General features: G+C 41.1%; 1 protein-coding gene across 2 annotated transcripts; it reads left to right on the top strand.

Annotated features, from left to right (window-relative positions):
* Positions 1–4,036: 4,036 nt before the first annotated feature.
* On the top strand, positions 4,037–12,599 carry rbpja (recombination signal binding protein for immunoglobulin kappa J region a). 2 transcript variants are annotated; one of them, NM_001278692.2, is given in 11 exon segments: positions 4,111–4,286; positions 4,897–4,935; positions 5,059–5,154; positions 5,229–5,394; positions 6,049–6,223; positions 6,349–6,486; positions 6,576–6,688; positions 8,314–8,454; positions 10,653–10,808; positions 10,961–11,064; positions 11,153–11,495. In NM_001278692.2, coding segments are annotated over 11 exon segments (1,491 nt in total). In that variant the 5' UTR covers positions 4,111–4,266.
* Positions 12,600–14,184: the final 1,585 nt, after the last annotated feature.

Here is a 14,184-nt window from a genome sequence, read left to right as displayed (position 1 = left end):
TGGTGTTACAGTGGTGATGAGGAGGAGATGAAATTTCTCTCAGATGGTCATTTTTACCCCTCAGCTGTAAAAGGCTGATGTCATTGGGCAAGCAGGCAGGTGACGTGGACACCCAAGTTTCTGAATGCAACAACTCAATAACCAGGTGAACGTAGGACTTTTAAACAGATTAAATCTTGGATAGGTTTGAATCCCAGTGACACTGACCTCAAATTCAGAGGTCATCTTTTTTGAAAATCATATGGGATTTTCAAATTTATACCACATGTGCATCTAATAGGAGGATGAGGGTGCCAGTATTTGTTTTAATACCCGATTCTCTTTATTTCAATAGTGGCAAAAAGTCAAGTAATTGGTACAATGATGTATTTATTTGAAGTGTGCCCTCTTTCTAAGAGAAGAAGTAGACCCAAACAAGGGCAGTAACAGTGTAACGGAGCCAACAGATGTTGTCATTGAATGGGTTCAGCACTGAGGCCTGTGTGGTTGTCTTGATCTATGAAACACATAGATAATAAATTGGACTGGGTTAAAACACCACTGCACTCTACAGAAAGCGCCAGAGTCTTCTCTATTTTCTGAGGCGGCTGAGGTCTTTCAACATCTGTCAGGACAATGCTCGGGATTTTCTGTGAGTCTGTTGTGGCCAGTGCCATCCTCTATGCTGTTGCATACTGGGGCAGCAGGTTGAGGGTCACAGATGCTAACAGACTCAATAAACTGATCCACAAGGCCAGTAATGTTTCCATGATGGAGCTGTATTCCCTTAAGCTGGTGTCAGAGAAGCGGATGTTGTCCAAGATAAGGACAACATCATGAGGACCTCCCACCCAGGCCATGATGTGCTGGGCAGTCACAAGAGCACGTTCAGTGAGAGAATGGGATTACCCCAATGCACCACTGCACGACAAATCATTCCTCCCTGTACAACCTGCACAGTACACACTGCAATAGTTACAACCTTTTACATATCCTCTACATTGAAAGTAACACGGTTTTACAATTTAGAGTAAAATGTCAGTCATCTATATTTTATCTGTGTAATATTCTGGATATTTATTATTGAGCTCTTTGTATATGTTACAGCTATTTCTTATATTTTGTAACATATTGCATTATTTAATTTAGTTCAGTCTGTTACTGTTCTTGTTGTCTTGGAGCAACACTAACCACATAATTTCCTTAGGGGTTAATACAGTATCCTGATTCTCAAATGCATTTGCTCTCCTTTTTCCACATCCACCACTGATCTCCCACATGTGAACTCCATCCATCCATCCATTCGCTTCCGCTTATCCTTTTCAGGGTCGCGGGGGGCACTGGAGCCTATCCCAGTTGTCATAGGGCGAGAGGCGGGGTACACCCTGGACAGGTCGCCAGTCTGTCGCAGGGCCAACACACAGGGACGGACAACCATTCGCACTCACATTCACTCGCACATTCACACCTAGTGGCAATTTGGATTATCCAATTAACCTATCCCCACAAGTTGCATGTCTTTGGACGGTGGGAGGAAGCCGGAGTACCCGGAGTGAACCCACGCAAACACGGGGAGAACATGCAAACTCCACACAGAAAGACCCCGGCCTGATGGTAGAATTGAACTCAGGACCTTCTTGCTGTGCGGCAACAGTGCTAACCACCGTGCCACCGTGCTGCCCCACATGTGAACTCATCTTTTGTAATGATGCGCTGCCAATCTACTAAAATCTATATTATTCTATTAATGATCCTGCATTAAGATGTAACTGAGGAAGAGCTACTCTTCCTCAGTTTTTCCTGACACTTTACACAGTGTGCCTGAGAATCACAATTTAAATGTGGTGATGTATCCCATATATCTAAATCCAGCTGCCTTACTCGCTATTACAACACAACACAACACAACTCACTGATGTCTTCACAGACATCTTCAACATATCACTCATCCAGGCTGTCGTCCCCACATGTTTTAAAGCCACCACAATCATTCCGGTTCCAAAAAAGTCATCTCCCTCCTGCTTTAATGACTACCGTCCTGTTGCACTTACTCCCATCCTGATGAAGTGCTTCGAACGACTAGTCATGCAACACATCAAGACTGTCCTGCCCCCCTCCCTGGATCCCTTCCAGTTTGCGTATCGGCCCAACCGCTCAACCGATGATGCCATCTCCACTGCACTCCACTCAGCACTCACACACCTGGACAAAAAAGACTCATATGTTCGAATGCTGTTCATAGACTTCAGTTCAGCATTCAACACTATAATCCCCCAACAGCTCATTCAAAAACTGGTCCAGCTGGGGCTCAACACCTCACTGTGCAACTGGCTGTTGGATTTCCTCACCGGAAGACCTCAAACAGTACGGGTCGGCAGTAATACATCCAGCACCATCATTTTAAACACGGGGGCCCCGCAGGGATGTGTGCTGAGCCCCCTCCTCTTCACTCTGCTGACCCATGACTGCACTCCATCATACAGCTCCAACCTCTTCATCAAGTTTGCGGACGACACAACGGTGGTGGGTCTCATTAGCAACAGGGATGAGACCGACTACAGAAGTGAGGTGAGACGCCTGGCCACGTGGTGTGCTGACAACAATCTCTCTCTGAATGTGGAGAAGACAAAGGAGATTGTTGTGGACTTCAGGAGAATGCACACCCAACATGCTCCTCTGACCATTGACGGAGCGTCTGTGGAGAGAGTGAGCAGCACCAAGTTCTTGGGTGTGCACATCACAGAGGATCTCTCCTGGACGTACAACACCACAGCACTGGCCAAGAAATCACAGCAGCGTCTCTTCTTTCTCCGCAAACTAAGAAGAGCAGGAGCACCAGCCCCCATCATGCACACTTTCTACAGAGGCACCATCGAGAGCATCCTGTCGAGCTGCATCACTGTGTGGTTTGGAGCCTGCAATGCGTCCTGTCATAGAACCCTCCAACGCATAGTGAGAGCTGCAGAGAGGATCATTGGTGTCTCTCTCCCCTCCCTCCAGGACATTTACAGCACCCGTCTCACTAAAAAAGCCCTTTGCATAGCGGCTGATCCCATGCACCCAATGCAAAGCTTCTTCAAGCTGCTGCCGTCGGGGAGGAGACTGCGGAGTCTCCAGGCCAGGACCAGCAGGCTGAAGGACAGCTTCATCCATCAGGCTGTCAGGAAGCTTAACTCCCTCCCGATTCTGCCCCCTCTCCCCTCTCTCCTCCACGGTCTCACTGAACTCTGTCACACACACTCACACACACACACTCTCTGACTCACTCACTGGCCTGCACCAGTTACCAGTCACTTCGTGGACCATTGGACTGCCATTACCTCATAAGACTTTGTGTTACACTATCTCATACCGTACATTACCAAATCTCCATTTGCACTATTTGCCTATTTGCACTACTCTGGTTTGCACTCAATGTCATTTACCCTTATATTGTATATTGTATAGCTTTCTTGTTATATGTAAAATTGTATTATATTATTTAATTTTTTTTACTTTAAAATATTTTACTTGCATTTTTAATCACTCTTATATTTAAATGTTCATTTTCTATTTTATCTAGGGATTGAGTGTAACGAAGTTTCTATTCTCTGTATGTCCTGTACATGTGGCAGAATTGACAATAAAGTTGACTTTGACTTTGACAAGCGGGTTAAGCAATCTTTGACCCTCCTTCTAGACTACGTTATTGTAGATATTCCCTCTTGGCCTCTTTTACTTGTAACAGGCTCTGTGGAAGCATCTGCATTCACTGTGATTCTCCACTCTTCCCATTTAAGGTCTGTGCTTTAATCTTCCACTCTCCCATATATTTCCAGTGCTGTAGTTCATATAACACATATCTATCCCATGGCCGTGTTTCTAGCTCAGCACAGAAAGGTGCAGCCTGCTTCGTTGCTCAATAAGCGTGGGAATCGAGTTACAGCGCGCGCGCCCTGTGGGAAAAAAACAGAGCGAGTTGTGAAGGCGGTAGATCTCGCGATAAAACTACCCTTCCTTCATGCGTGTGTATTGTGAGAGTTTTTCCGTTCTCGCGCGACGCTGCAACTTTCCCACGCCTGTTGTTGTGGCGTCTGCCCTCTGCCCGTCGCCCCTCCCTCGCCCTCTTCTCACCCCCTTTTGCCCCGTCACTCTCCCCTCCCTCCCTCTTTCGTTCCCTTCTTTTCCTTCCAGTCTGCTTCTTCTTCTGTTGTGCCGTTGGCTTTGGTCAGGGAACTGGGGGAGGGATCTCGCGATTGTTGGGACTTTTTTTTTTTTTTTTCCGGGGGGGGGAGAGTTATTCGGAAGATGGCGCCCGTTGTAACGGGGTAAGTGCAGAAATTTAAAGCTGTATGTTTTCAAAACCTGACTGTTTTTATTTGGGGAAGATATTGGCAGTTGGTACTACTTTTTTGGTGGGGGAGCGATGTTTTTCGGTGTTGTTAGTAGGCATATCACACATAATAGTACTACCTTGTGGCACGGTGCGGGCTCAGTTGTGCAAAACTATTCTTCGAAGTATCGCCTGCTTTCTATACAGTTTATTGAACTGCCCTATCAAGAAAGTTTCAAACAATTTCAGAAACTTTTTTTGCCAGTTTAAGTTTTTTATTTTGGCTTAATATTTTTTAAGAGTTGACTACATCAGCATAACACCCTCAGAGAAAACTGCAACTTTGTCAGATACTGAAGAAAGAAATAAAATTTGGCTTAGCTCATTAAAACAAACGATTCCCATTTTGTTCAAAGGCTTTCTTTCTTCAGCGTTTTTCCTAATTTTCTTCTAATCCAAAAAACGTTTAAAGAAAATCACATCGCCTCTATTAAATCTGTTTTCTTACATACTCTCCCTCAAGCTTATTTTACGTTTCTGCTGCACTAACCCCAGCACTAAAACCACGTGTAAAAGACTTTTCCCCTGATGTTTTTGTTTTGCAGGAAGTTTGGTGAGCGACCTCAGCCACAGCGATTAACAAGGTGGAGTGTGAGAAACACAGCCAGCTGTTCCCCGTGCAATCTTAGACTTTATAATCTAGGGGAAAAATGATCATGTCATTAAAAAGTGCTCTAAAAGGTTTAATGCGTTTCTCCACATTGCAGGGAAGCCATGAGGAACTACTTGAAGGACAAAGATGATCAAACGGTGCTCATTCTACACGCAAAAGTCGCACAAAAGTCATATGGCAATGAAAAAAGGTTTGTGTGGCACTGCTAAGTTTCATTGTGTTTAAAGAAAAATGTCTCACTTTACTTCTTCTTGTGCCACTTAGGTTTTTCTGTCCTCCACCGTGTGTATATCTGATGGGCACCGGATGGCAAAAGAAGTTGGAAAAAATGGAGAAGGAGGGCTGTACTGAGCAGGAGGCCCAGCCTTGTGCCTTCATTGGAATTGGCAACAGTGAGCAGGAGATGCAGCAGCTCAATCTGGAGGGCAAGGTGGGTAGTTATAATGGCACTACAGATTCAGTGATTTAGAGGCTAAACATCTGTGTCAGATAGTTGCCTTGTTGACTGCTATCAGGAGTTTGCTTTTTCTGAGACTTCCATCGATGGCAGTGCCTGATGTTTGTCTGCTGTCTTATTAATTTTCCTGTGTGGGATCCAGTTACAATTTGTATGATTAAATTTGTGTTCAGTTTGTGATAAGAGGTTGACAGATGTTAAAATGGTTCTTTTAAGTGAAGATTTATTGTCTCCCTGACAACACTCTTCACGTTGGATCTTTAAGATAGAGAAGAAAGAGATGTTATCTCTTTAGATCAGCTTTTGATTATTTTCTCAGCCGATGAATAAGCAGGTCGCTTGCTTTTTCTCAGTGCTCCATAAGTGCTATGCTAAGCAAAGTAACAGAAGTAACCACAGGGGTCAGCTATACAGATGCTTTGCTGTGCAATTTCCCCTGTTGGCTGCTGCAGAAACCATGAAAACCAGAAACCAACCTTATTAACCATGTTCACGCTGTAGCTGATATTACTGCACATCGGCATGTTTTCGCATTGCACAGATGCTGCTAATGAGCCTGTTCTCCAGTAGGAGATATGAGAGAAGCAAAAATAAAAGTCCCCTAACCTTTGTCTTCTCCCCGGGTAGCACTTCTGCACAGCTAAGACGCTGTATATCAGTGACTCAGATAAAAGGAAGCACTTCATGCTATCTGTAAAGATGTTGTATGGAAACAGTGCCAACATTGGAGTCTTCTTCAGCAAGAGGATCAAGGTCATCTCCAAGCCCTCCAAGAAGAAACAGTCCTTGAAAAATGCTGATTGTGAGTTGCTGGACACACATAAATCGAAGAGTGCTGAATGGTTTCACAACAGCTTGATGTTTAAGTTGGATTTGAAAATGATTTTCTTTTTCCAGTTTCACTTTCTGTTTTTTATTCCCCTCCAGTATGTATAGCATCTGGGACAAAGGTGGCCTTGTTTAACCGCCTGCGTTCCCAGACGGTCAGTACCAGGTATCTCCATGTGGAGGGGGGAAACTTTCATGCCAGCTCTCAACAGTGGGGTGCCTTCTACATTCACCTCTGTGAGCTACACTTTTTTCTTTTATATCGTGTAAGATTTTAAATAAGAGACATTTAATCTTTTTTTAAATTGTTATTTTCTTTTATTTAGTGGACGATGATGAGTCTGAAGGGGAGGAGTTTGCTGTAAGAGATGGCTATATTCACTACGGCCAGACAGTCAAATTGGTTTGTTCTGTGACTGGCATGGCCCTGCCAAGACTGGTATGTGGCACTTTTTTATTTCTGTTGTCTGTTTGTGAGAAAATGAGCTGCTTGTAGTGGCGTCCAGGTGTCACTGTATCATACAAATGAGTGATTTCTATAAAAGAAAACACACAAAAAAGGGTATTCCCTGTAGCCTGGCATAAATTACAAAATTAAATATAGAATCCAAAACTGTAAACAAATTTAATTTTGCTGGACAGCTGGCCAAATTCACATCGGAGTCTGTTGACTCACCTGTAGAGCAAAGCCTCAAGTGGCCAGTCAAGGAACTGCATTTCTATATTGGCAGAATAACAGTGGGGATTTGGGGGGAAAGAGAGCAAGGACCAGAGAGGTGATGATAAAATGAAGAATGATGCAAGTTTGACAGCGTGGGAAAGCAGAAATGACAAAGAGATTAATAATAGCAGTAAAAGCCCACACAGTCTAAATCAAGGTTTCCTAACATAGTCTGACATTCATGTGTGTGCCCAGTAGGGCTGGGTATCGTCACTGATTTCTAGAATCGATTCGATTCCGATTCATAAGGTCCCGAATCAATTCGATTCGAATCAATTTAAATCTTGGAAATTTTGCCTCAGACAGTCAGAAATATTATAATTCAGATCAGTACATTTACATATTTTTGTATCTATAAAAAGGAAGCTGACACTCGCAAAACTTTATCAAAGGTGTAAGCAAAGTAGCTGAAGATAAAACACAGGAAAAACATGAAGGTGGTTTTCCTGGCCTGGGATTTTATAAAAATATTCTGCAGTACATCAAAAACGAAAGAAAACCATTAATCAACATATGAACATTACCTCTGAAGTTACAGGGGTTTTATCAGAGACACAGCTAAGTGTTTTGCATTTTGCATAATTTTAAAAAGTTTACATTTGTTCAGAAGCCTATTGAACAGCAGAAATGAGGATTTATTTTCGGTAGTAAGTAAAAGGGAAAAAAACAGCGGCCGACAGCGCTGTAAACAACGGTAGACTTGTGCGTAACAAGCAAGCGAATAATGCAGAAAACAGATTTTTAGACGGGAAACTGTTCTTGAAGTACAGAGAGAAAGTGAGAGAGAGCTGTGCATGAAGTGTGGTTGAAGCAAAACAGCAAAAGTCAGAGGGAATTCATGACGTTTTTTTTTATTTTTTTATTGAAGCGTAACTCTTTTGCTGCTGGTTCGGTCAATAATGTTTGGAGAGAGATAAAACTAACAGCTTTAGAATCAGCGCAAAAAGGGCGTAAATACAAAGCGCGGACCCGCCGAAACATCGGTATCAGCGAGCTGTCGGCTTTCAGCCCCGACCGTGTCCGTGCCGTCGGGTGAGAAGGCGACATCTCACTGATTCTGGTCCGTCGGCGGGTCCGAGCTTTGTGTTTACATCTTTGTGCAGAATCTGTGTGCCTGCTCTCATTTACTGTTTTAGCTGTTTGGTGGTTCTTGAAATTTTGTGAGGTTTAACCTGAGATTCTGGCATTTCGGGCAAAATAAATTAATATTAAAAAAATCGATTCAAGATTTTAATGAATCGATATCACGTTATCCAAGCCAGAATCGATTTTAATCGATAAATCGATTATCAAAACCCACCCCTAGTGACCAGTACTTACAATAAGTGTGTTATGATCCCCAGATCATTCGAAAAGTGGACAAGCAAGCAGCTTTAATGGATGCTGATGACCCGGTGTCCCAGCTTCACAAGTGTGCCTTTTACCTGAAAGATACAGACAGGATGTATCTCTGTCTATCACAGGAGAGGATCATCCAGTTCCAGGTGTGCAAAGTCTGACACACATAGACATGTATATATTCAATTATTTCAACTTTGTTTTTGTGAAATCAAGTTATATTAGAATTTTTTTGTGATGAGCAGGTATCAAAACAGTAATAAATTGCTGCTGTTGCTAAGGAGAGGAAATCTGCCAGTAGTGCCGTTTGGAGTATTTTCTTGTTGAAGGGTGACTATGGACTGACTCAAAATCCAGACTGATCCAGAATTAAACAGGTTTGAAGTATGTCTAAAGCAGAAGTAAACATATTTTTTGAGTTTGTATCACTAAAGAAAAATGCAATAACCACATGAATTATTCAGCTGGTAAATGCAGCTAGTAAATCTGAATTATTAAAAAAAAGAGAGAAGTGCACAAAATTAGGTCTTGATATTAAAATTAGGATTGGAAATCAAGAAGAAATAATCAGCATTCTGTGCTCTGAAATGTTTAAGGCATATCTGTAGTGCTGACTTGCAAGCTCTCATGTCAGCTCCACTGGAGTGTGGTGTGCTACTTACATTAACATAAAATCGCAATTTATACATAATAATTTTATTGGTGTTCTTAAGGAACAGTTACTATGGGCTGAATTGCCAACTGCAGTCTGTATTCTGTGACTAGTAGTGCTGATGTCAATGGGTCAGGATGATTCATTCCTCAGAGAAAGTTAGTCATGTGTCCTAGCCTATTTCAATAAATATAGTTTTCTGGTGTAAAATGATAACTGCAAAGGTTGATGTTGGTGTTGGTCATCAGGTCTTTGTCAGTGTGGATCTCCTTAAAACAAACCCCTTCTTTAGTTCTTCATTCTTAGGAAGTTTAAAAAAGTAGGCTGAACTATTTTGCAATTTCTGCAATCCAAGGAAGAGCAGCTGCAGTAAAGGTTTTGAAAGCTGAAGGTGTAGCAACTTCATATACAGGAAGACTACTGATACTTATCCCCTGTAGCATTTATAAGTCTTAGGTTTGGGGCAGGATTCATGCTAAGGCTTGGTGAGTATGTTGCTGCGATTCTGACTCTAAAAATTGATTAAATAATAGAAACAAGCGACTTGTTTTTGTTGTTATTATTATTTTTTATTATTTCTAACAGTATAATGACTTAAGAAAACATTTGTGGTTTTGCTTTTCACAGACTTTTTGGAGCATTTCACTACCTGTAAATATTTGGGTTGTGAAATGCAGCCAATAGAATAGTCAGTAAAATGTTTTATGAGCTGAGTAACATCTTTTTAGTACTTAAGAGAAAGTCCTAACTGTTTTACCAACTCCTCTCCAAGCCCTTTGGTTTTTTGGTAATGTCGCTACATAAAGAAGAGTTGTATCATACTGTATGAAGGCATCAGGAAAAGCACAACCTATGACCGCATTTTAGAATGTAATGTTGAACTTACATTACCTTTTTGACCAGGACCGTGAATACCAAATGTTGTCAAACATTTTGACAAATGTTTTAATGACTGTGTGAATAATATTTAACTGCCACGTTTTCCTTCATATATTTTGTATACAGCAGGTAAAATGAGAACTGAACACGTCATCAGTTTTCAAAGTAAATATATTTCTAAAAGTGCTGTTGACATGATATTTTCACCAGATGTTGGTAACAACCCATCCAGTCTGACACATGCGGACAAATCAAACCATAGATGACCTGCTGTGTGTTATATGTGGCTGTTCCTACTTTTTTTTTTTAATGTATCTATATACTATTGCAAATAATCAGTATATAGTTCAGTTAAAAATATAGGTAATTATTACTGAAGGTTTTTTTTCTTTACAGATAAGAGTTTGACATTTTTATTTTCTTATCCAGAGAAATTGTAATTTAAAAATAAAAACTATGTATGATTTTATTTGGCATGGGGCTACCTAAGAGTTTGTTATTAGAAACATTTTGGTTTTAGTTTTTTTTGGTTTTGTTTTTCTTGCAAAGACAGATTTGGTCGTATAAATATAAACAGTGTTGGTGTGTTTGAAACAAACCAATAATTAGAAGAATCTGTTTGTCACAGATAAATATTAATAGAGCTGTTTTAGAGCAGTACTTACAGCAGCCATTTGTATGATTTGAGCACCAGTTTCTAGAGTTAAACATAACAGTCCGAGCCTCTATCAGCCACCATGATGGTGCCTGGTTGGACATAACTGTACGGAATTAAAATTAATTGTGTTTCTTTTGTTTTGTTTTGTTTTTCAGGCTACACCGTGCTCCAAAGAGACCAACAAGGACATGATTAATGATGGTGCTTCATGGACTATCATTAGTACTGACAAAGCAGAGTACACCTTTTATGAGGGCATGGGCCCCGTGCCCACACCAGTAACACCTGTCCCTGTGGTTGAAAGCCTGCAGGTACACATACAGCCTTTTCCGGGGAAGATATGCTCTAGTTACCAGCAAACACGAGTGACACTCTTGATACCCAAGTATACGTCTCTTTTGTTTTTATTCAACTACTATGAATCTTCTAAGACTTGATTGATTTTATGTTTGTCTCTGTCCAGTTAAATGGTGGAGGAGATGTTGCTATGTTGGAGCTGACAGGACAGAACTTCACCCCTAACCTCAGAGTTTGGTTTGGAGATGTGGAGGCAGACACCATGTACAGGTAAATATGTCTGCGAGTGTTAACTTTGTTCCCGTGTGTTTTCATTTCATTTTTTTTTAAGCCTTGTCCCATCCGCTTACTTCCTTAGATGTGGGGAGAGCATCCTTTGCGTGGTGCCAGACATCTCTGCCTTTAGGGAGGGTTGGCGCTGGGTGAGACAGCCAGTTCAGGTCCCTGTCACGCTGGTTCGCAGTGATGGAATCATCTACGCCACTGCCTTGACCTTCACGTATACCCCCGAACCAGGGCCAAGACCTCACTGCAGTGCTGCTGGAGCTATTCTGCGGTCACACAGCACCTCTTCATCATCACCCGCATCTTCATCCTCACCTTCATCTTTGATGGGTGTGCTTGGGGATGGCCACGGAGCCTACAGCAGTAGTGACTCTGGCATGTCGTCTGGGACTTCAGCTATGTCGGTGCTGTCATAGTAAAACGTGTTTTGTGATTGTGCTCTCAGTGACTGAGTGAGAAAATGTGAGCATGTTCTCCAAAGAGGCTCATGGACCTGTGAAGAATTGCACAGAAGCTAAGAAGTTCTTTGTTAGAGGAACTGTGAAACTATGAGGAGGAAAAAAAGACAACTTCAGAAGCAAGAGTTGTGATTTCTGATTGTACTGTATCACCCTCTTGTGGATTGATGTGGACATATCATAAGCTCCACTCAGAGTAACGTGATATCTATGCTCTTCATCTAAAAGAAGGTGAACTATCTAACTCCCATAGCAACATCATTTGTAAAATAACCTTTTTGTTTTGTTTTTATATACTTGGCAGGTTTGGAAGCTACTTTAACTGCTTTCTTACTACCAGCATTATGTTTGCAGATGAACACAAACTTGTAATTGCATTGAGCAAGGGAAAATTTGTAAGAATAACATAGTTTTATGGACCAAGGAATATTATTATATTATTTTATTCATATTGTATTTTATAAGTTTTTTCTGAGGTACATTTTTGTATGATACACTGCATAGTAAGATCAGTTTGTTACCAAGATAGTTTTTCATATTGTTGCCTCCCATTCCTGTTTTCTCTCAGTTGAGTCAAGATGAAAATTGCTTTTCATGTGTGTAATAGTCAGACAACAGCTTCTCACCTTTTTCTTTTTTTTTTTTTTTTAAAGCTTACTTGCTGTCGTTAACAGTTGAGTGTGTTGCAATGAAAAAGAGTCAGTCAGTCTTTGGAAGCACTTTAGAAAATGAAGATATCTCTGTCTGCTTGCAGTTATTGGCTTGGCTGTTTTATGTTTTCCAGGCCACTGAACAGTTTTGGTTTCTCTTTTATATCAAAGATGAAATTTTTAATGAATGTAGAGTGTGTGAGTGTGTGTGTGTGTGAGGGAGAGAGAGAGAGAGGGAGAGAGGGAGAGGGAGAGAGAGAGAGAGAGAGAGAGAGAGAGAGAGAGGGAGGGAGGGGCAGGCCTGTAATACACTGTCAGAGTGTTCTCTCTTTAATGATTTTGCTCTTTTTGTACTCTCTGTACTGGGTCTCAAATCTAAACAAGCAGTTCCTCCTGTTACCATAGCAATGCATACAGCAGCAGTCATTTTTTTCTCCCACATATAAGTGAAGCCTTTTATAAAAAGTGTCTTATTGCTTGCATATTTTCAGAGAAAGTCAAGAAGCAAAGGAGGAATGTCAAAAATGTCTTGCTTTCTTGAAGAGCTGATCTTTAGTTTGAGCTGAGATTTAAAGGGTTTTAAAGTGAGCTCATGTACTGGGGGAAAGAAATACTATCTCTTCCCAGTAAACCAATTTATCATTAGTGTCATACTGATGCTGACCTTTTGTTGAATTTAGTTTTTTCAAACAATGCCTGAACAAAAGTTCAGCAGAGCTAATAGTCATCTTTGGCTGCCCTTTGGGTCATTAAGTGATGAGGTTGATAGGTTTGTAGCTTGAACCTATTCGCTGGAACGTTGAAGACAATATAATTACACAGCAAGCAAGACACGAAGTAGGCAAAGTTCTTGTTACTCATGCATGAGGGAGACCTGCCTGGAGCCAAGTGTCGTTCCACCACTTGACTTCCGTCAGACTCTCAGCCAGGTTCCCCATAGCACTCCTTTTATTGTGATTACATGAATATGCATAGGGTCATTAACATATAACATCTTACATAGGTATACATGTGAACAAAGAATACTGTGTGTGTGTGGGGGGGGGTCAGAGTGTGACCCCATAAACGACTTCCCAGAGGTACAGGATAAAAGTTTGAACAATCATACCAAGGTGGTAACATCCTAGTCCTACAGGATCTGACTTGCTTAATTTTGTACAAGCTGACAAGATATTATTGCATTATGCTGTTATGCTGTATAAGTTGTAAATGCGTTTTCATGGCAATAATAACTAGTTTAGTACCAGTTATACCAAGAATAAGAGATAAGAAGAGTGAGACGATGAAGAGAAGGGTACGGGTAGGAGAAGAATTCCCAGTGTGAATTATTTGTTTCAAGCCCTGCATGAACAGTCTTGAGTCAAACCTTCCTGAGACTGTTCTATGTGGGCTTTCCTTGTTCTGTCTGTATATGCATGATTCTTTTTTTACTTGGTGCTCTGTTTCAAAGACATGTTAGCTTAAATTGAATTATTACTTATTTCAAAATAGCTGTTGATGTGACAAAAGGTGCTTCTAGTAAAGGGTTAGACTGTAAAAACAAAGTGTAAATGTCCCTTCTGTGACCATCCTCTAAGCATACAACAACTGGACTCATCCGGTATGTAAAATAGGTGAATCATCTCTTAATTTCTTCCTTTCTTTCTTTTTCCTTTTCTTTTTTTTAAACACTAATGATGAAATTAGAAGCTCCAACTTTAATTGCCCTAAAAAACTGATGTCTTTGATCCTTCTCTTGGTCTGCAGGAGCAGAGGTATTTAAGATATTTGGAAATATACCTACCTGATGAAATATTTAATTGTGAATTACTGCATCACCAAGTCACAATATCCTGACTCAATTTTCCTCCAGTGTCCATGTCTATGTGAATTGATAATATCAGTATCTGTGCATAATCTTGATGAATATGTATGCACTCTTTTCCTGTTTCTGTCCATCATGTAACCAAACATGCTGTATACTCACTTCCTGCTGGGGCCTGCTTAGACACTATCCA

Source organism: Maylandia zebra, linkage group LG6 (genome assembly GCF_041146795.1).
Source record: "Maylandia zebra isolate NMK-2024a linkage group LG6, Mzebra_GT3a, whole genome shotgun sequence".
NCBI classification, from domain to species: Eukaryota; Metazoa; Chordata; class Actinopteri; order Cichliformes; family Cichlidae; genus Maylandia; species Maylandia zebra.
Note: the sequence above shows the minus strand (reverse complement) of the source record. Positions and strands in the feature narration are given on the sequence as shown.